Source organism: Colobus angolensis, unplaced genomic scaffold, assembly GCF_000951035.1.
Source record: "Colobus angolensis palliatus isolate OR3802 unplaced genomic scaffold, Cang.pa_1.0 Scaffold652, whole genome shotgun sequence".
NCBI lineage: Eukaryota > Metazoa > Chordata > Mammalia > Primates > Cercopithecidae > Colobus > Colobus angolensis.
This window is the reverse complement of record NW_012120177.1, coordinates 679,150-702,056: the sequence shown is the minus strand read 5'-3', so window position 1 is coordinate 702,056 and position 22,907 is coordinate 679,150. Positions and strand designations below refer to the sequence as shown.

Genomic DNA, 22,907 nt, shown 5'->3' with positions numbered 1-22,907 from the left:
GATATACCTAATGTAAATGACGAGTTAATGGGTGCAGCACACCAACATGGCACATGTATACATATGTAACAAACCTGCATGTTGTGCACATGTACCGTAGAACTTAAAGTATAACAATAATAATAAATAAATAAAATAATTTAAAAGATACATGCTTTCTAATGCAATTTATATTGTTTTAAAACATGCAGAAATATTAGATATTTTGTGGATGAAAATGCAATAATTTCATACATATATGCACAGCAATGATAAATACCAAATTCTGGAGGATGGCTTTTCCAGAGGGAAGAGAGGGAAGTATCATAGAGGGGATCTATTGGGTAACTTAATTCTATCTATGTTAATTTCTTTCAAAAAGTTTTTGAGCAAATGTAAAAATTATTAAGATTTTATTAAACTGCATTGAGAGGATGGGTATTTGTTATATCATTGGTTTTTTTTTTTTTTTTTTTTTTGAGACAGAGTCTCACTCTGTCACCCAGGCTGGAGTGCAATGGCGTGATCTTGGCTCACTGCAAGCTCCGCCTCCCGGGTTCACACCATTCTCCTGCCTCAGCCTCCTGAGTAGCTGGGACTACAGGCACCTGCCACCACGCCCGGATAATTTTTTTATATTTTTAGTAGAGACGGGATTTCTCTGTGTTAGCCAGGATGGTCTCGATCTCCTGACCTGGTGATCTGCCTGCCTTGGCCTCCCAAACTGCTGGGATTACAGGCATGAGCCACCATGCCCGGCCATATTAAAGAATTTTTAAGTGGAAAATCTGTGGCTGTTTGGCAAAACACTTTTGTTTAGTTTTATTAAGGTAGACATGATTTCATAGATATGGCCAAGAAATTTAATGATTTCCTTTTCTAACCTATTGGGTGAGATGGGTGTTGGGATATGGGGATCTGAGTATTTAGGAAGTTCTGCAAGTAACATATATCAATCCAGAAACTACCACCAACCACTTCATTAAAGAACTGCGTGTGTGGTTTCAGGAATTATCTAAGGGGATGTCCTAGAGCTCCAGCACCAGAAAACTGCTCTGGGGATCTCACCTTGATTTCTTGCACATCTATAGCGAAGTGACTCTTGCACCTGCAGCCATTTTTTTTCCCTAGAGCCAACTTTATTTATTGCCCCAAGGGAATTTGGGAACCCAGTCAAGCTTCGTGGGTGGGCCATCCATGATGGAAGCTGGGGAAATGTTGGCTCTCACCGGAGGAGTGGTCCAGAGCTTCAGCACCGCTAACAGCCATGACTGCTAATGATAGTGACTAGTCAGTGACTTACTTCTGAGCAGATTCCCCAGGGCATCTCCATCACCTTACTTTCCTGAAGTGATCACTGAATGGAAAGGTACGGTACCATAGTCATTCTTCCATGCAGATAGCTGATTGCTCCTCCAGTGTGCACGGTAGTGTTGGCTCTGTAGATGTGACTCAGCTTCTCAACTCCACTGCCTGCTGTAGAAAGAGTTTGTGTATTTAGATGCCAGCTGGCTTGCAATGACATTGTTGTGTGTCCTGTTTTAGGAGACTACGGATAAAATGTCCATCCAGAGGATTTCTCAGAAGAGACCGGACCAGCTCTGAGGTCTGAAGACATTTTAGGAAGCTTATGATTCTTTTACCAAAGCAAAATATTATATGTATTGTAAGTTACTGAGTAATTAACTTCAAGAAATGATGACTTCTGATCTCCCTAATACAGGCTTTTAACAACAGATTTTTTTTTTTTTTTTTTGAGATGGAGTCTCACTCTGTCACCTGGGCTGGAGTGGAGTGGTGCGATCTCGGCTCACTGCAAGTTCCGCCTCCCAGGTTCACGCCATTCTTCTGCCTCAGCCTCCTGAGTAGCTGGGACTACAGGTGCCCGCCACCACGCCAGGCTAATTTTTTGTATTTTTAGTAGAGATGGGGTTTCACTGTGTTAGTCAGGATGGTCTTGATCTCCTGACCTCGTGATCCACCCACGTCAGCCTCCCAAAGTGCTGGGATTGTAGGCATGAGTCACCGCGCCCGGCCCAACCACAGATAGTTTAACATGTATTGCATATCTACAAATACCAGGGACAACATTAGGTCCTTAACATGTATTATGTCATTGAATCCTCACAACAACCCTCTAAGGGAGGTACCATTATTTCTGTTTCACAGATTAGGAAACTGAGGCACAAAAAGATGAAAAACTTACCCAAAGTTAGCAAGGGGCAGGCCTGTGCTCTTTTCTGTGAAAGTCATTGCCAATGGTTAAAGACTGATGCCTAATAGTCCTCACTGTAACCACTTTTCTTTTGCACTTGTATTCTGCCTGGGAGTGAGATCAAACACCATGTACCAATATCAAGCACATTGTTGGGGTGTGGAAGGGATCCTGCACTATCTTTTAAGTGAAGACTCTGGTAAGTGTTCTCTCTGCAACTGTCTTTTACATGAGTTGATTGAAGGATGGCAGTTGTCACTTACTATGACTGGATCAAAACCTATCCCACTTGATCCAGGTTTGTTATGCAGGAGCTCTGTCACCTTGAAGAAATGTATCTTTATAGGCTTCTTCTGGAATTGGCCACTGTTAGTGTGAACAAAGGACATAGGAGCTTCTGAATAGCCTTACATTTCCAATCTTCTCAAGCACAAGTGGGAAAATGCACACATTGTTGAGAAAAATCCAGCAAAAGACTTAGCTTGCATTATCTCCAAAATATGTCTCCATTGAAACAACTAGAATCATGCCAAGACAAACAAAATGAAAACAAAGAACCACATTAGTGATGGGAAAGTTTATAACCACATTATAAATGAGAAAATTAAAGATGATCATCACCTTAAGGGAGTTCATTTTTAGTCTATTTTTATATCCTCAGCATTAAATCATGAGGTCACAGGGCATTTGATAGGAAGCCATCGTTTGAAAAAGAGCCGATTTTTCCAGCCTCACTTAAATTACTCCTCCCCTTTCACCTATTTGTTCAGGGAAGGAAGGCTCAAAAGCTATGTCTCAGTGCCTCCCCATATTATCATGAGACCAGTAGATATGAGCTAAGATTTTAGCATTTGTGTAAAACAAAAGACTCAAACTTGAAAGCTTGAGAGGAAAGGAACTTGCTGACGTTCTTCGCAAGCAAACATGGGCAGCAAAATCTAAATATCAAGACACTGCTGAAGAAAGAGAGAAATATTCAGATCTGTAGATCCCAATCATCATTTCTAGCTTGTGTATATTCAAAGTGATTCATTTATTCTTTAGTAAATGGAAGATTTATGAAGGTTACTGAGTGTGAGGTAGAGTCGTTTATTCACTCGTTAAATATTTCTCACCACCAATTAATACTGTATTAAGTTTTGGGGATACATATGCTCTATCCCTATCCTCAGGAAGCTGATAGGCAGGATTGAGTTATTTATGGAATAAAGCACAAAGAAGCTCCAGCAAGTCCAGGGAATCACTGACTCAGGAATGGTTTCCAATGAGTGACTCAAATAATTATCATGACTCAGCATAATAAATACAAAGTGTCTTAAGAATGAGAAATGTCCTTGACAGTTTTCTAATTATTTCAAGATTAAAATTCAGGGACTGGAACTCCTTCCATCTTGGTTGGTTATCTAAGGCATACTTCCCATTGGGATTTCCAGCACTCTTTGTTCTTGCGGTTAGGCATTACTCAAAGTTACTGAATGGGCTGGGCAGAGTGGCTCACGCCTGTAATCCCAGTACTTTGGGAGGCCAAGGTGGGTGGATCACCGAAGTCAGGAGTTCGAGACCAGCCTGGCCAACACGATGAAAGCCTGTGTCTACTAAAAATACAAAAAATTAGCTGAGTGTGGTGTTGCACACCTGTAATCCCAGCTACTATGGAGTCTGAGGCAAGAAAATCACTTGGACCTGAGAAGTTGCAGTAAACTGAGATCGTGCCTCTGTGCTCCAGCCTGGGCAACAGAGCAGGACTCTGTCTTAAAAACAAAAACAAAAACAAAGTGACTGAATGAACCACCATATTTTTGCATTGCCTAAATGGTTTAGAATGTGGGCTAGCTGTTTTTGCTCTGCTTAAAATAGCACATAGTTTGAGCAAAGTGGTTTCCTCAGGTAACAGAATGGACAAATATTTAAGTATATTTATGTATATTTTTTTCACAAATGCATATTTTAGATAACTGGTATTTTGTGAATCAAAGTGGTGTATTCTCTGCCAAATATTCACAAATAAATTCATTGAGTTAATCTCTTCATTGTGTGGTGAGATCTTTCATGTAATAAAACCCATCATGTGGGGAATTACATGACTTTTCTATATTGTAGTAAGAAGATCCACCAGGAAGGGCGCTATCGTGAGACAACAGTGATGACCTTTTATCTTCCTGTGCTGTGTAAAAATGATGGCTATATACCAAATACCTACAACATTCTGGGCATTGTGTACTGTGCAATGGCACATGGGTACTGCATATCCATTTTCTCATTTATATTTCCTTTAAAATCCTCACCACAACCATGGAAGGCAGTTATTATTCTCATTTTAAAAAAGGAAGAAAGAAAACCAAACCCGGAGTTCTAGAACAGATTATTTACTCAGGATTTCACAGCTAGTAATAGCTCAGCCCAGTGACGTGTCCCAAACCCATGGTTTTTTCATAAGACCACCCACCTCTCCCAAAAGTAGATGTCCATGGGCTCGTTTTCCTGTCACAGACCTTAGCACTAAGATCCTATTTTAGATCTATTCTTAGTTTAAGAATAGATTATCACCTTAGACAACACTACATCTAATGCCCATGGTATGAGAGTAATTTTCTCTCATACCATAGGTTAAGGTTGCTAAATTGTGTTTCTACAATCTTAGCACCTGGTTGAGGGTTGGGCATTCCCAGACAACAGGAACAGGGAGCAAGTTGACTGCCCCAGCGTCCTTCTAAAGCTAAGTATAAACCAAATTGCCCTCAAAACAAACTCAGTCCCAAAGCCAGTGGTTCTCAAGCCTGACTATACATTAGGATAACTGGGCATTACAAACATACTGATGTTTGGGCTGCACTCCAGGGTGATCAATTACTTCAGAGACTCCTGGGGGTAAGGCTTGGCAATCAGTACTTTTCAAAGCTCCCCAAGCAATCTGATGTGTGCCCAGGATTGAGAACCACTTCAGGTGGGAGAAACAGCTTCAGGTTGCATGGAAGGTAGCAAAACTACATGGTTTATCTGTTTTCTATGGATGCATATCCCTCTGGAGATCTGGAAATGCTGGTTGGGTTGTCTTTCCTTACCAGGCTAGTAGTGGTTTGGTTCAGGCAGGATCAGCTCAGCTCCTTTTAAATAGCTTCTCAGACTGCAAGCTTCCTGTCCCCTGTGTTCTTTACTCTGTGTGATGAAAAAATGGAAGCCACAGATAATTCAGCATTCTCACTTTCTTGAGGTAAAGTCCTTGGAGAATCTGGGTCTTTAAAAATGTAGATAATGGGGACAGGCTTGGTGGCTCACACCTGTAATCCTAGCACTTTGGAAGGCCGAAATGGGCAGAGCACTTGAGGTCAGGAGTTTGAGACCAGCCTGGCCACCATGGTGAAACCCCATTTCTACTAAAATTACAAAAATTAGCCAGGTATGGTGGGATGCACCTGTAATCTCAGCTACCCAGGAGGCTGAGGTGAGAGATCACTTGAACCCAGGAGGTGGAGTTTGCAGTAACCCGGGATGGTGCCACTGCACTCCAGGCTGGGTGATGGAGCAAGACTCCATCTCAAAAAAATAAAAAATGTAGATAATGGGCTTAATCATTCTAGTTCTTAATATGAAATATACCTTGAAGAGTTTAAGAATAGATTATCACCTTAGATGACACTACATCTAATGCACATGGCATGAAAGTAAATTTTGGTTGGGTTAAAGTTGCCAAATTGTATTTCTACAAAAGGAAGGGCTCTTATCAACGTGGCCTCACTATAAAGCTTTTATGTCTTACAGAGGCAAATAAATTCCCTAGCTGGGGAGGTATGCTGCTACTAAATTTTCCTGGCACTTGCAAATCTAGATAGTTCCTAAATGTCTTCATCTGAGGAAAGGATGGAAATTGATACTGAATGAGCACCTACTATGTGCCAGTACTGTGCTGGCTGCTTTCACAAGCATGATTTATTTTCATTCTTACCATTGCCCTGCAAAGTGAGTGTTATTATTTCCATTTTTAAAAATGGAAAACTGAAATAAAGTGTCCAAGTCATGTGGGGACAGAGCCAGAACTGAATCTGGCCAGCTTCCGAGGACGGTGAGGAGTTGCAAATGAGCTCATGGAAGATGAAGAACAAGAGGATTGGAGAGACGAAGACAGTAGTTTTCAAACTCCAGCACAGTAGAATTATCTGAAGAGCTTAAACAATTCCTGAAGGCTTAGTCCTACTATCGATTCTGCTTTAAGTGATCTGGGGTACAAATAGAATCCCATATATGATACAGGTATATACCTAAATCTTAATAATATAAGTGAGATACAATTTTTGACTTGACTCTTAATTTATTATTGGTAGTTACTAAAACTTACTCCACATTTTGGTACAAGATTATTTGCAATACAGGAGGATAGGAGGAAGGACTCCTTTGTGCTCACTGTGTGACTCTGGCCAGTTACTTTAGCTCTCTAAGCCTCAGTTTCCTCACCCAAAGAGGGAGTGATAATAGTACTTGCCTCATAGGGTTGTAGTAAAGATTCAAAGTTAAATTCTTATCATTGTGCCCAGTACATAGTATCAACTATTATAATGATTTTACCACAACGGTTCCTGAAATGAAAATCACAGGCTCAATTCTCATATTGTCCCATCCTCAGTGGAGCTCACGTTAACATTCTAGTCCCTTGCAGTTCAAAACTCCTGGATGGTTTTTGTGCATTTTTATAAGGGCTTTCTATGACAAACAGGTACTGATTTTAGAAACAATGTATAGTAGAATTTTTTCCTTCATGTTAAATAGCATTTAAGTGGCAATAAATGATTATTCTGATTTTGTTAGTTTAGTATATGTGGTTTGGGGTGTGTGTGTGTGTGTTTCTGTGTACACATTGCAGATAGAAAGTGTCTATAGGAGGAAATGCTTTTTCCCAAGGTCATATCATAGCATTATGTTTGAAAGAGAAAAAACACAGATATCCAACACTTATTTTTGTTTAAAAGTAAAGCTGCCAATATTAGAATTTACTCAAAAGCTCCGAGTAGACCAGATTATTGCCATTTGAGGTGATGCTCACCTGAAGAGGTTCAGAAAACCTCCACCTGAAGATACTACTGCACTGCAGTGTGGGGTTCCAAAAGTCACACTGAAGTCACAGTGGATTGAAAGAACCAGGGCCAGTACTATGGGAAATCATATTGAACTCAAGGGAATGAGGCCAGACCCAAGGGTGGATGAGGACTAGTGACTGTTCTCTCTGGATTGCTCTCACTTAGTGGAAAATAACAGGATATACTGGGTTAATGACTTGATATAGTATGATGTGATAATAAATTAATTCCATTTTTCTGAAAGCGTTTTCACTCTGTAAGATGCCCTTGATAAAAAGGAGCTATTTAGCCAAATAAAATTGAGAAAAACTACATGCTATTGGCAGTTCTCAGGGATTATAAAGAGATGTTAGCATTATTTAAGGTACTGGTAAGTCCTGGTGTAAAGACACTAGTTTAACTTTAACTCAGTTAAATTTGATTGAGGAAATCTTCTCCCCCTCAACCACACCTATTACACAGCTTTGATGAAGGGCACTTTGGTTTCCAGTAGACTAATATAAATAATCCTAACAACTGTATTTGATATATTAATAAATTTGAACCTCTTTCCTGGAGAAAAATAATTCTGTGCAACTGTTTCCCATACCAAAACAAAAAAGTAGCCGCCAAGAAAAATGATCAGAGAGAGAGAGAGATAAAGAGAGAATGGAGAGAGAGAGACAGAGAGAGCGAGAGAGAGAGAACAAAAGATAGACTGCTTGTGGCAGTGAAAGGGGAGAAAATCATAGACACTTTTCGGGAGAAACTGTTATGTTTATGAAAAAGAATTAAACAATTGAGAGTTAAAACTCCTAAAAGAGCATTGCTTTTATGAAAATCAAACATGGAGCATAATTGTAAAATAAAGGATGGTGATGTGTCAATTTTTGACTTGAACTTTTGTTTTTCTAAGCATGTTTAAAAGTAATATAGATAATAACTTTCCCAAGTTCAGGCTCTGTACTGAGATATGTGCCTTTGTCAAAATCTTCTTTCACTAATAGGATCATTTTCTCCAAGAAAATTGTTCTAAGAAATGAGGCCAGGCTTTTTAAAAGTATCCCAAGGGGATATGAACAGACACTTCTCAAAAGAAGGCATTCGTACAGCCAACAGACACATGAAAAAATGCTCATCATCACTCGCCATCAGAGAAATGCAAATCAAAACCACAATGAGATACCATCTCACACCAGTTAGAATGGCTATCATTAAAAAATCAGGAAACAACAGGTGTTGGAGAGGATGTGGAGAAATAGGAACACTTTCACACTGTTGGTGGGATTGTAAACTAGTTCAACCATTATGGAAAACAGTATGGCGATTCCTCAAGGATCTAGAACTAGATGTACTGTATGACCCAGCCATCCCACTACTGGGTATATACCCAAAGGATTATAAATTATTCTACTACAAAGACACATGCACACGTATGTTTATTGCAGCACTATTCACAATAGCAAAGACTTGGAATCAACCCAAATGTCCATCTGTGACAGACTGGATTAAGAAAATGTGGCACATATACACCATGGAATACTATGCAGCCATAAAAAAGGATGAGTTCATGTCCTTTGTAGGGACATGGATGCAGCTGGAAACCATCATTCTCAGCAAACTATCGCAGGAACAGAAAACCAAATACTGCATGTTCTCACTCATAGGTGGGAATTGAACAATGAGATCACTTGGACACAAGAAGGGGATCATCACACACCGGGTCCTAATGTGGGGGGGAGGGGTTTGAGATAGCATTCGGAGATATACCTAATGTAAATGACAAGTTAATGGGTGCAGCACACCAACATGGCACATGTATACATATGTAACAAACCTTCACATTGTGCACATGTACCCTAGAACTTAAAGTATAATAAAAAAGAAGAGAAAAAAAAAAGTATCCCAAGGGGAAGAAGTGTCTAACTTGCTGATAATCAACCATTTACTTGTGGTGGGGGTGGGGATCCAGGTTTGGTTCTTCTCCACTAGGGGTGGGGGATTGTATGACTGCTTCGATTCAGCTGTATGACTGGTTGGATTCAGCTGTGGGAAGTGCCCAGTCATTGAAAGGAGGAGGGTCAGACCCTTCCAATAGTTTAGGTATAGCCAGGCAATGAATGAGGGCACCCTCAGAAGGCCACACCAGCACCCCAGAAGAATGGTCCACATTAAATGCAAGATGGTGCCCTCATGCCTGGCTCTAGTGTTTTGCTCTGTCACCAAGTCACAATCCATTGCAGAGGGGAAAGGTAATGAATGCATACAAAACAGCAATGTACGAAATTTTCCTTTATCCCACATTTTGAGTGAGGGTGACAGCAGCCATATAAGTATTTCCACAAACTCAGTGGGGAGCCGATCTCTATCAGCAGGTTCAACTCTATTTGCAGTGACTCCAGTGGCAAGGAGAGGTTTTGTTCTGACAGTCAGAATTCCAGCAAACGGTAAATGTTTTCTTCATGCTGAGAAGTGGGAAATTCAATGATACTTTGGCTGAGTTCCTGCTGAGTAGTGAAAATAGAATGAATACGGAGAGGGACTGTGACTTGAAGAGCAGTGAATCAGCCGGCCCAGACATTGCAACAATCTGCTTTTAAGCCGAAGCCCTCTCCCCTTTCTACATCATTCTTCAGGGTAATAGCACTGTTTTTATGTTTGTTTCTAGGGAATTTGATGCCATAATTTCTTGTTTGCCCTAAGAAACAGAATTAAGCACTCTGAGATCTAATAAACAAACCTATAATAATATAGAAGAATATATATTACTATGCCACAACAGAGTCATTTGCTGCAACTCTTTACTTTATGTTAGGATATTGCAATAGGTAAAGTTAGCGTGGATATCAAGGAGCTTGTAGCAATGGCATCATTTATACCTGAACACGTTTTTCTTCTGTGAGTGAGTCAAAAGTTTCGGAGGATGTTATTAGAATGGAAGCCCTACGAAGGCAGGGATTTCTGTCTGTTCTGTTCACTGTTATATCAATAGCACACAATAGGTACTCTAAGAAGTGGGTGAATAACTATTAATCTGTAGGCTGTGAAAAGTGTACTCAGCTATGGCTCATCTGAGATGTCTAGTACTAAGGTCCAAGGTGAACTTGGTTTTACTGATTTTCTCTCAGGTGTGATTTTGTAGAATAACTCTGATAGATGATTCTATAGAAGAAAATTACTAGTATGTTTCTTTTTTAAAAAGTTACATGACTAGAACTTGATCATCATGAAAAATTAGAAAGTATAAACAAACAAAGAGATAAAATAATCATGTTTATGCTACTCAGAGATAACCACTGCTATGATTTAAATGTATGTTCTTCCAGATTTGCCTATGCACATATGTTTATATCTAATAGTAATGAGGTTAGATAATATATCCTGCTTTTTCATTTAACACTATTACATGAACCTCTATTTTTGTTAGTAGTCACCTGTATCATCTTTCCATAGTATCACAGTAGCATATTCTAAGAATGGACCAGAATTAACAAATTCCCTATGATTGTTCATTTAAGTTGTTTTTCATCTTTTGTTTGATCACAAGCACCATGCATGTCCCTGTTATTGGAAGAGATGTGTAGAGCTGGTTTTTCACAAGGAAGCCTCAGGCATTGGACAGATGTGTCCCCGACCTTGGCCCTTCCAGCAGATCCACTGTGTGTCCTGCTCCTGCACTGTCTCTTTCAGTTACAGTCTAGGAGCCTCCAGGGAGAGCCAGTGAGCAAGGGTTCAACTGGCTCTGTTTCCTTGCACTTTTCACCTGGTTATTATATGTCATCTGTTTTTGATGATCATTTGACTTGTTTTCACCTTTATTCATGTTTACATTATCTCACTGACCAAACACTTTCCAGCAGAACCTAGAAGGGATGAAGAGGGGGCTGGCACAGAGGGGAGCAGGGGGAGGACAAGTCAATGAGTACTTTACCTTCTGTGTCTAGATCTGCAGATTTGATGCTGTCCTTATTATTATTAATTATTATTATCTGAAGTTCCTGCTTTATTTAAATTTCCCTAGTTGTTACCTGGTGTCATTTTTCTGTCCCAGGATCCCATCCAGGATAACCTATTACTTTTAGTAATCAGCTTTACTTAGACTTTTCTTGGATGTGACAGTTCCTCAGACTTCCCTAATTTTTGGTGACTTTGACAGCTTTGAGGAATACCTGTTAGGTATTTTGTAGAATATCTCTCAATTGGAATGTATTTGATGCTTTTCATTATTAGAATGGGGTTACATATTTTTTGGGAGGAAGACTCCAAAGGTAAAGTTCTATTTTCATCATAAAATATTAATTTTTATCACATACTAATGGTGTCAACCTTGATCTCCTGGTAGAAGTCATGTTTACTAGATTTCCCTACTATAAAATTACTCTTTTATCTCATATTTTTATTTACTTATTTATTTATGAGAAGGAGTCTTGCTATGTCACCAAGACTGGAGTGCAATGGCGCCATCTTGGCTCACTGCAACCTCCACTTCCCAGGTTCAAGCAATTCTCCTGCCTGAGCCCCCTGAGTAGCTGGGATTACAGGTGTGTGCACCACCACGCCCTGCTAATTTTTGTATTTTTAGTAGAGATGGGGTTTCACCATGTTGGCCAGGCTGGTCTCAAACTCCCAGCCTCCAGTGATCTGCCCGCCTTGGCCTCCCAAAGTGCTGGGATTACAGGCGTGAGCCACTGTACCCGGCTTGTCTCATTCTTTAGTCTGTACTTTTTGGAAGGATGTCACTTTGTCCAATCCATACCAAGGGCTCCTTCTCCTTAAGGGAGGTGTGTGTATACAAATTATTTGTAATTCTCCTGTATAAGATGTATAAGATATTTTTCTATTCTCCCACAAGTATTTATTTATTTATTCAATCATTTATTTATGTCAGCGTGGACTCATGGATATTTATTTTACACTTTGGGTTATAATGCAATACTGCCTTATTTATTTCGTTGCTCAATTTGATTCAATTTTGGTCATTCAGTAGATCTTTCATTCAGGGCTCCTTTGTCTATTGTTGTATTTGTGTTTTGTTTGTTTGTTTTTTGAACACTTCAAATGTTCTGGCTCTACAAGATGCTTCAGGTGCTTCTTGTGTATTTTGTGTCCTACTTCTAGAATCAGTCATTTCTACAAGAATCCCTGGTTTCTGCTACTAGCAAATGCCTTTGAAAACGAAGATCATGGTAGTAGATGTGCTTATTGCTGCTGAGACGTCTAGATTTGTATTGACTTCATCGGTCCTAGACCGCCCCCTTCAGCTGATAGAGCAAGAAAATATATGTGTAAATGCCAACTCGTGTACATACACATATCTATAAATATTTTTATATATAATCACCTGTATCTCTGTTAAGCTAAATATTAATTCATAGTGATATCTCCAAGTTCATTACCACATGGACCATTCTAACCTCCTCCAACATTTCTCACCATCCACCCTTTGTTTACATAATTGTTGAATTCCAGTATACAGGTAGAGTGGTCTGAGAATTGATAACCAATAGCCCCATGGGAAACAATTTTATCAGCTAGAATAGGGTGCTTGTGTACAGCTTCTTTGGCCTTTAGTCTGCAGATTCTGTTCATATACAAGGTTACTTTGATGACCATCTTGTCCCCGACTCTTCAGTGAGGTTGTTTCCTACATTGGCAATGCATTTACATTGTCTTGTTACAGTTTGCATTTCATTCTAGGATTCCTCTGACCTCTTAAATAGGTTTTTTTTAATTTGCATACATTAAGGATTATTCTATGTGCTATAAAGTTCTATGGGTTATGACAAATGTGTAGTGTCATATATACACCACTACAGTATTGTATGCAAGAGTTTCACTGCCCTAGAAATTCCTTGTGCTTCACCTATTTAACCATCCCTCCTCTTTCCAAACCCCTGACAATCACTGATCTTTTTTATCATCTTTATAGTTGTGTCCTTTGAAGAATGTCATATAAGTGGAATCATATGCTATACAGCCTTTACAGACTGACTTCTTTCACTTAGCAATATGTATTTAAGATTCATTCATGTCTTTGCATAGCTTGATAGTTAATTTGCTTTTTATCACAATGAATAATATTCCATTGTATAAATGTATCACAGTTTGTTTATCCACTCAACTATTGAAGGACATCTTGGTTGCTTCCAGCTTTTGGCACTTATGAATAAAGCTTCTACAAAAATTCATGTGTGGGTTTTTATGTGGACATACATTTTCCATCAATTGGGTAAATACCTAGGATACACAATTGCTGCATTGCATGGTAAGACTATGTCTAACTTCATAAGAAATAGTCAAACTGTCTTCCAAAGTGGCTGTACCATTTTGCATTCCAATCAGCAAGAATGAGAGTTCCCATCGCTTTACATCCTTGCCAGCAATTGGTATTGTCAATTTTTGTAGATTTTAGCATTGTATAGGTGTGTAGTAGCATATAGTTGTTTTAATTTGAAATTCTCTAATGACACAAGTTGTTGAGCGTATTTTCCTATGCTTATTTGGCACATGTATCTTCCTTGGTGTGAAGTCTGCTCAGGTATTTTGCCCATTTTAAAATTGGGTTGTTTCTTTTCCTTAAGCTTTAAGAATTCTTTTTATATTTTGAATACAAAATCTTTATCTGTGTTTTATAAATATTTTCTTAATGATGCACTTTTAATTAGCACTTGGGGATTGAGTACCACTTTCCAACACTAAAAGCTTACATACAATACTAAATGCTATTAATGATCTACCTGTGTTCACCTTGTTTGCTTTGCCGTTCCCAGAAATGACCACAACGCTTCCTCTCACTCCCTTAACCCCATCCATTCATTGTCAAAGGACCTTTATGTACTGCAGTCCTCACTGTATATCTCTAGAAATTTCTTTCCTTTGTTTATTTTAACTGAATGACCAAGGTGGTAACGTGCTTATTCATCTATCTGCCATAAGGTTTCCAGGGAGAATCCAACCTGCTTGTTTCCTGGTTTTGGAGGAAACAAACAGGTCTAGAGGAAGTTGCTCACAATATTTAGGTTGTGGCATGTTGTGGGTGAGGTTAACCATTGTCTGTCTTCCTTTCCATGGCCTCCAGTCATCAAGCCTCCTTTGCGTCATTTTAAACGCCCTGCTTATGCATCTAGCTCCTATGCACCTTCAGTCACAAAGAAAACTGATGAGCATCCTGCAAGATATAAGATGCTGGATCAGAGGATCAAAATGAAAAAGATTCAGAACATCTCACATAACTGGAACAGAAAATAGGCCAAGGGGAAGAAGAGAGGGAGTGAAGGAGAGTCTACCTATCTGCTTCCCAGCACCCACTGGCCACAGCAGGACACACCTCCAAGACCTTGGAGGCTGTTGGGGCAGGTACTATCCTGGTTGACTCTACCAAGGTGAAATGAAAGTTGTATGTGATTTTCTTCTTTGTTGTTCTTGTATAGACTCATCAATTGCTGGATGTGGGATCAGCCCAGACTCTAGCAACAAACTAGCAAGAGGGGTGTTTTTATGGTATAGGTCTCTAAAAGTATAAATTGGACCAAAATTAAAATGATACAAACTTAAAAAATAAAATAAAATTCCTCTCATTGCCACTTTTTTCATCTCTAAAAGTTACTTGCCCCCAAAAGAATATTGGTTTAATAATCATCATATTTAAGAAATGCACTGCTAAAAACTTATTTTCCAATTTTAAGTACACCTATTTTAAATGTAAATACACTTATTTAAAATTCAAGTAAATATGTAACTATCAAAGTAAATGTATTCAAAACAGAAGCTGTGCTTCTGAATGTAAAAATATTAAAAGGAAGAGAAGACTGATGAATTGTTATATTCATGGACATTTCAGAATTCACGCTTACAAAGCAAATCCAAGTTAAAAAAAAAGACTTGTGTGCCCCATGAAGATTGTGCCTCATGCCCAATAACCTCATGTACCTTTAAGAATTTGAAGATTTTCAGGAGATGCACTTGGCTTCATTTTCCTCTAATCTTTTACTTCTACCCATAGTAGATGATACTAAAAATCTTGCCTTAAAGACTTCAGGTTTGAGAGTCAATGCAAAAGATGTCAGTTTGATTTTGTGGTCCTAGGCCAAGAGGGTGTAAAATTCTGAGCCTAGTTTAAATTCTTGATTTTCAGATTGTTCTGGACTGAAAATCAAGAATTTAAACTAGGCTAGAGATGCCTTTAAGTTACATTTCAGATCCTCTTCACAGCATGCTACATATCTAAAGCCCTTGGGATCCTGATTGCTCTCACAGTTGCTGGTGGAATCCATGGCTTTATAACCCACCTCTTTTCGTGGTGGCATTTTTAGCCCTTCTGTGTCTCTCCCTAGAATTTTTACTTTGGGACTAAAATCACAGAAGTAGCAAGGAAAGGCTCAAGACTAGAGATAGCTTTCAATTTCTTCAGAAATAGCCTGGTGCAGTGAGAAAACTAGGTTTGTTTTCAGGCCAGTCTGATCTGTATCCTGTTCTATCTATAACTACTTGCAGGTCCCTGGTCAGCTGGCATAATTTTTTGACGCCACCATTTGCTTAACTAGCAACTAGGATTCATAATACCCACTCTGCACTTTGTATTGAAGATTAATGATAATGTAGGTTTTGGTTGCTGTGGCTGAGCCTGGCCAGTAATAGGTGCACAACCAAAGTAGCTAAGAGCATTTCATAATCAGGATGAACTCTCCAGGACAACCCTACAAAGAAGGAGCTGTTTGTTCCCAGATGCCCTCGACCTTCAAGGCTTGATTGTAAAGAGTTTAGTGTCATCTCCTTCTCTCATTCCCTGCAGTTCATTTCCAATAAACCGCAGTTATTCAAGTTGAGCAAGTTCCAGAATTTAGTGCCCACCATGCTATTGAGCAGTTTATTTATAATACGCTTTATGATGATACTTCAGAGAAACGTAATTGCCATACAAAAAGAAAAATCATTGTGACTTTTTGTTAAGGAAGTGATTGCAATTCTTAACTCCCTGACTGGTGTCTGGGTCTGCAGGCTGGTAGTGTCTATTCCATCTGGATTAGGTTAACTCAACAGGTAATTCCTATCTGTTTATAGACAGGTGCTTTAGTGCTTGCTGCACAAAGTCATTTGGCTACACAATGAGGAGGCCCATGGGAGTAGTAACCTCCTCAAATAATGTTCCCCATCTGTCTGTCAATACCTTCCATCTTAGGTACTGAGAATTTAATGAGGCTGTGTTTTCTTGGCTGTGCTTCTTGATGTTGGAAGCCATGCTCCTGGGGAAGAAATCTCCTTCTGTATTCCTTTCTCCTAAAATGTGAGTTTTTTTCAACCTTTGCTAATATTTTAATGGAGCAAATGTACAGATGTTGAGATTTTGCATTGCTTATAAAATGCCTACCATATTTTTTGCATGATGGATTGTATAGAAATGCAGATTATATTCTTACAGCAAATAAAAAGATGCTTTTAACAGACTTTCTTGTATATGAGCCATTTTCTTCTCTTAAATTCCGGGATGTTAGATGTTAGCAAAATTTGCTGCTGTTCAGCCCTGAATATCTTGTCAAGGTGGACAGTATAACTTATCCATTTCAATTTTCTTCCTTATTGTATAGGTGATAGTTCATTTTTTAACCTTTTCCTCCCTATACAGCCAGTAAATAAATTTGTTAATATAAATAACCCATAATAGGGGTTAGTCAGTAGGTGAGCACCTGTGTTATCAGCTCAGTTTATATCATTCCAGACTAGGCTGTCTTACTAGTGGTTAAGAATTGGGACTTTGTCCAGCTACTCGGTAGGCTGAGGCAGGAGAATGGCATGAACCCAGGAGGCGGAGCTTGCAGTGAGCCAAGATCTCGCCACTGCACTCCAGCCTGGGTGACAGAGTGAGACTCCCTCTCAAAAAAAGAAAAAAAGAATTGGGACTTTGGAGTTTAGAAAAACTTACAATTAAATCCTGACACTGCCTTTTGTTTGCTCTGGGAGCCTTACTAAATTGCATAATATCTCTAAACTTTAGTTTCTTTAGCTGCAAATTGAGAATAATAATAATACCTGACTCATTATAGCACAGGGCTGGCCTTACAGCAAGGGTTCAATAAATATTAGCTATTATTTCTTGGAGACAGAGTGGAGCATGGTAAAAAGAAGTTAGGCCCTGAGTTCAAGAGTAATGTCCCTTACTAATTCCATGACATTAGGTAGATAATCTTAAACTTCAGTAAGAAGGAGTTAATTTCACCATGTATTTCCCATTTGGCTATTCCCACAGGCACCAACTTCTGACATCCCCACCTCCAACAATTTCTCCACCTGTATCCCCATGCCCTTGGCCTCCTTGGGCCTTCATCTACTGTGGCTGTCTCTTGCCCTCATGACTGACTAGGAGTGTCCCACCACCTCCCTGTGACTTCCTTCCTGCAACCACTGCCCTTCACTCTGTTCCTATTTACCCTATCTCCTTCTCCACACACAATTGCTTTATTCTTCCAAATTTCCACTGACACAAGTCAACTGCAGAGAGCAGACTTTTCCTAAAGGTTTAGGATGATAGCACAGCAGAATCAACTATTTAAAAATTTAAAAATTAGGGCCAGACATGGTGGCTCATGCCTGTAATCCCAGCACTTTGGGAGGCTGAGGTGGGTGGATCACGAGGTCAGAAGTTCAAGACCAGCCTGTCCAATACGGTGAAACCCTGTCACTACTAAAAAATACAAAAAAATAGCTGGGTGTGGTGGCACGTGCCTGCAGTCCCAACTACTCAGGAGGCTGAGGCAGGAAAATCACTTGAACCTGGGAGGCAGAGGTTGCAGTGAGCCGAGATGGCGCTACTACACTCCAGCCTGGGTGACAGAGTGAGACTCAGTCTTAAAAAAAATAAAAAAAAATAAAAAAATTAGACAACAGCGACCACAAAATATCAGCCAGTCTCCCTTTGTGGAGGATTTCTCACAGGCTGTGGATTCCTGAGGCACAGATTTGTCTCCATCTTCTCACCCTTCTCCTTCTAATGAGAACTTTCTCCTCCCCTGTTGCATTCAAATTCCTTGAATGTGCAGGATGGTTCACTTATCTCCCCCTACACCACACGTTTTCAAGGCATAGAAACTCACCACATGTTTTCAGCACCACATATTTTCAAGACAGGTGAGCTCACCCTGACAAACAATGGGCACTGACTCTGGGTCTCACCCCTATAAGCGCAAAAAACCCACAGCAGATTTGAAATGGCAGTTTTTCGCTTAAACAAAATCCAATCCTTAGGGCAAGACCAATCCATGTAAGAAAAGAACCCTACAAATATGTCCTTTCCTCTTCCACCACCACCTCTCCTGCCCACCCCACTTGACCCTGCCCAGGAGTTCTGCTTGTTTGTTTTTTTTCCCCCGTTCAGTTATAATATCAACCTCACAAAGGTAGGGCAGTGACTTTCATTTATAGGTGCTTAGAGAATGCAAATTCTCTTGTTTTCCTACCTTTTCCTTCTGCAAGCCGGTTAAGCCTTATCATGAGCACATCCACCAAGCTTCTGAAATAGAACAGACGCTCCAGCATCCCTCTGTTAGGATTTCTTGTCCCTGCAGGATAGAAGGGGAGGGTAGAGATGGTTGATAGCCACTATTTTTTAAGTCTAGGATTTTCATCCAAATCTCTGTTCCTTAGATGAAAGGCCACTTATACGTCAGCAAGCTTTCAGTTTGTTTTCCCATTGGCTGCAACTTCACATGATCATTTATTTTCTCTTTGATCCATTTTCAATTTAAAAGAAATCTCTGTTGGAACAACATGCTGATTTATTGAGAGTTTGTCAAATTAGGTTGGAAGTAGGGATGCCCTGGGACTGAGGGTGGGAGTGGGTGAAGGCTTCATGGCTTGGCTTCCAAGCGTGACCCTAATGTAGCCTCAAGTGCCCTCAGCAAGGCCTGTTGAGGCAAGAGAAGGCCCTGCATCATAGATGGTGACAGTAGGCCTTTGCTAGTGGTTTTATTTTTAAGACTGATCTAGGAGACTTATGAGTATTCATTATACTTTTGTTACATTCACAGAACATGAAAAGCTGCTTTTGGGGAATAACAAGTGATAATAACTATGGAATACTCTCCTCATCTGCATATTTTAACTTCACATGTTCATATTTTAACTGCATCTTTAACTCATAATGTTCAACTTGGGTTCTCTGTGAATGTTCAATGGCATGCTCTGTTTTGTACACCTGAATAAGAGATTCAGCCAAGCCAAGCATATAGAACCACCTTGTCTGGATCTCAGTCGTTATGGAGACAATTCATTTATGGTCATTGCCCTTTTAGCAGCATCTCTCATGATTCACTAGGTAAAGGAAGATTCCAAATTTGGGAAGACACAAAGGTAAAAGGATACTAAATAAATATAACAAGAGAGAAAAAAATATGTGATCATGAAACTGCCTTTGAAAAATTATGACAGTAAGAGAAATCTGACATAGTTGACTCCCTCTTGCTTCTGATCTCCAAGCTGCCCTTGGTCATTCCTGGGTGTAGGCTAAGCTAACTGTGGGAGGAATTTAGTGTACAGTTTAACTTGAAAGGGAGGATGGTAATAGTCCCTCCCTAAAACTAACTCTTTCCTTCCTCAGGGACCAAAAACTGCCTTTGTAAGACTGAAGAAAGGCCACAAGGACAGGATTATGGGAGGAGCCTGAACTCTGCTAAAATGTAGGCACAGTTTCTATAATCCTTTACTGCTCAGAAGTCATATGGCCAGAGGGCACAAGATTTGTGACTTCCCCAAGTGCTCCTATAGATAACATCACTATCGTGGAACCCAAGACTGATTTTTTTTTTTTTTTTAGATGCTTTTCAGACTGACCCCACCTGGATTTGTGACTTCTAACTCAACTAATCCTGTGGCCACACCCAGGGGGCAGACTCGGTGAAAATGAGGACCATTTTTCACACCCTTATGATCTCATCCCTAACCAATCAGCAGCACCCATTCCCTAGCCCCTACCCACCAACTTGCCCATAAAATCTCCTGACCTCAGAGCCCTGGAGCCTTCAGGGAGACTGGTGTAAGTGATAACTCCAGTTCTCCAGTGTAGGCCAGCCTTGTATCAGTTAAACTCTTTCTCTACTGCAATGCTGAGATCTCAGTGGATTGATTTTTTTTCTGTGCAGCAGGCAGGAAGAACTCATCAGGCGATTACAATCATAATGGGCAACAATTTGAAATGATAGAACACTGCTCTAGCATAGTCAGTTTCAAAATCCAGGTAATAATTTTTGAGAATCCACCAGGTTCCTGGCACTTTAATATATGCTAATATATTTTTTAACTCTTATAATAAACTTTTGTGGGAAGACTTACTGTCCTTATTGCTGATTAGTCAATGGGTTAAATTTTTCAGAAAGTTTGCAGAACTAGTGAGGAAAGGTAGAAACAAGGTTCAGTTGAGGTCCTTTGATTGCACTGCTATATATTTTTTCCATATATCATGTTGTTCCCACAGACTTTTCTGGTGTACCCTTTTGTTGAACCTGCTCACTGGCATCACTAGTCTTTCATACTCAGCTGTGCTCCTATCATCCAACATAGAATTCAGGACCAGCGGCAATGGTATGATTCTTCTCAACACTCAGGATTATTAGTTTCCCCCTCCCTCTTAGGCCGGGTTTGATTGTGTCCTCTATTGAACCCATGTTATGAAGCATGAAGAAGACCTACATACCTTTCTAGGAGAAGAGCTGACATAACTACCCGCACATCTGGACCTCTGGCCTCCATGCACCATTGCTCAATGGATGTGTCTCCCCCACCTCTCATCAGTTAATCCAAATGGTTGGCTCTTTCTCCAACTTGCGACTTTTTTCCCTGTCCTCTCATTTAGGACATGTTGAAAGCATAGTCCATGTGGGAAAAAAAAACATTCCCTAATTGCTGTGTTTCTCACTTCTGTGGATATCTGACTCTATACCATTCTCTTATTCTTCCCTGAAGTCTCAGAGGAAGCTGTATTCTCATGTTTAAAACCTGTTTCCCCCACTGAACCATATCCTGTTTCTACTGCTGAAATGTATCTGATTTTTATAGAAAGTCAACAATGAAACCCAACCATTTTGGATACATATCCAAACTGCCAGAGCACAGTGATGTTTCCACAGGCCCATTCCCCTCGAACTTTCTGAATCTATCAATTTGTCCTTGTCAGTCTCTCAGTCCTGTACCTGTACTCCCAATGACCTGCTGGACTTCTTCATCGGAGTGCCTTGGAGTGCTATAAGTGTCACTCCCATATTCTCCTGCAGTTCTCATACTGTCTTCTCCCTGATGTCTGTATTTCTGTTATTGCTACTACCATTTTCCTAGTTACTCATTCTCAAAGTCTTTATCTTTTATATTCCTCCAAATCCATCTTTACATTTGTCACTGATTCTTCTCTGGGATTCTGCTTCTACCTCTAGGTTCCTTCCTTAGGAATTATAGCCCTCCATTGCAAGAGAGATATCCCCCCTCATGTCAGACTCCCCCTGGAGCCAGAAAACCCACCTCCAGTGACCAGTATCAGAGGCTTTATCAAGAGAAACATGAAGAACAAGTTTTCCAACATGTGCATTCTCCCCTGTTGGAGGAGTGTGTCCACTCCTGTCTCATACAGAGGGCTTCTCACAGAAGGCTTCTCTCAGTCACTGAGAAGACTCAGTATCTGTCAGTGAGAAGCAAACACTTTACAGAGAGATCTGGGTACTCCTGACACCTTGCACAAAGGTCTCTCTTTTCTCCTACTCCCCCACCATACTCAGCATAAAGAGATCAAATGAGTACAATGCATTTGAATTCAAACATTCTAAGCCAAAAAGACATAAATATCACCAGACAATTCTGTTCAATAAATAAATACATGGGGAATATATTAATTTTCAAAGGACAAAGTTTCTCATGAAGTGACGTCTATTACTTATTACTATTTTGCACCACCTACCTTCACATGGAGCTGCTTGTTGACTGAGCCAGGTCTATTCTCATTTTTGTTCATATGGCTTCATTTTCATGAAATTTCTTTTACTTGCTTTTTGCCTTTAGAAATCTTAGTTGTTTTCCTAGGCCCCACATAAACTTTCACCTTCTCTGGGACTTGGTCCCTGATCTCCCCAAGTAAAAGTGGCCTTTGCTGGGATTAGTCCTCATAATACTCATTTTACTTATTTGAGACACTTAAATCATTCTACCACAAATTACATAGATCTTAGTGCTTTCCAACTATATTATCGTTTCCTAGAGAGCAGGGACCATCCCATTTCTTTTTCATACTGTATCTTCTGTAGTGATCAACATAGTGCTTTATATAAAACAGATCCTTAAAAATGTAGTGAGAGGCTGTGGTACCAAATGGAACTAAGATAGGGATAGAAAATGTATAAACTCAGGGAAAACTTTACCACTCTTCATCTCCCACTTCCAGCAGACCATCACTAACTTTTCTCATGAGGCTCAGAAATAGTCTCAGAAACCTTGTCAACACGGAGCTCCAGGCAATTGGTTCCGATCCATTGGAGTTTTCATTCTGTTAAAATCAATTAGCATCCATAGATGAAGAGAGAGTATAGTTTTGCCTTTATCTTAATGCTCTGTTGTGCTGATTAAACATCTCTTTATGTGCCAAAATCTCACTTCATCCAGATAAATAAAGTTGTGTTTAAAGATTGAAACGTCAT

The 22,907-nt window shown here is 39.8% G+C and overlaps 1 protein-coding gene across 1 annotated transcript in view; it reads left to right on the top strand.

Moving 5' to 3' along the window:
* PDE1C (phosphodiesterase 1C, calmodulin-dependent 70kDa) overlaps positions 1–15,031 on the top strand; it is a 93,192-nt gene extending 78,161 nt beyond the window's left edge. The window contains exon 9 of the mRNA XM_011925696.1: positions 14,321–15,031. Within this exon, the coding sequence (XP_011781086.1) occupies positions 14,321–14,490 (170 nt within the window). The 3' untranslated portion in view covers positions 14,491–15,031. The remainder of the gene's footprint in view (positions 1–14,320) is intronic.
* Positions 15,032–22,907: the final 7,876 nt, after the last annotated feature.